Here is a 740-nt window from a genome sequence, read left to right on the forward strand (position 1 = left end):
TATCAGTGAAGTTTACGCGTGGAAGTGGCTTGGTAAGCACATCAGCAACTTGGTGTTTTGAAAGCACGAAATTCAGCGAAATCTGCTTGCTCTCTATCTGATCACTGATGAAGTGTTTGTCTATCTCGATATGTTTGGTACGATCATGTTGTACTGGATCTTTGGCGATGCTTAGTGTAGATTGGTTGTCACAATTCAGCTTAATCGGTTCACTAACTGATATCTTCATGTCACCTAAAATCTACGAATCCATAATCCCTCACATACACCATTCGCAAGAGATCAGAGTTCTGCTTCTGCACTACTTCAAGCAACGATGGTTTGCTTCTTGCTCCTCCAAGTACAAGGTTTCCCCAAACAAAGGTGCACATACTCGAGGTTGATTTCCTATCAACTTGAGAGCCATCCCAATTGGCATCTTTGAACACTTCAAGCCCTCGTCTGTGAGACTTTCTAAACAGCAAACCCAAGCCCGAGGCAGATTTCAAATAACTCAGAATTCGCATAACAGCCTCCATGTGAGTCTTAGATGGGTTGTTCATGAAACAACTCACCATAATTACAGTGAACCCAATGTCAAGTCTAGTGTGAGCCAAATATATGAGCTTTCCAACAAGCTTTTGATACCGTGTTTGATCAACTTCGGCTTCAGTTGTTCGGCTATACAATTTATGATTGGGGTCCATAGGGGTATCAATAGGTTTGCAATTGATCATGCATGTCTCCTTGAGTAGATCCAT

The 740-nt window shown here is 42.0% G+C and overlaps 1 protein-coding gene across 1 annotated transcript; it reads right to left on the reverse strand.

Moving 5' to 3' along the window:
* Window positions 1–230: 230 nt before the first annotated feature.
* On the reverse strand, window positions 231–740 carry LOC106780389 (uncharacterized mitochondrial protein AtMg00810-like). The gene has a single exon (XM_014668677.1). It carries the CDS (start codon window positions 738–740, stop codon window positions 231–233), a length of 510 nt encoding a protein of 169 aa, XP_014524163.1.

This window comes from Vigna radiata, chromosome 2 (assembly GCF_000741045.1).
Source record: "Vigna radiata var. radiata cultivar VC1973A chromosome 2, Vradiata_ver6, whole genome shotgun sequence".
Classification (NCBI taxonomy): Eukaryota; Viridiplantae; Streptophyta; class Magnoliopsida; order Fabales; family Fabaceae; genus Vigna; species Vigna radiata.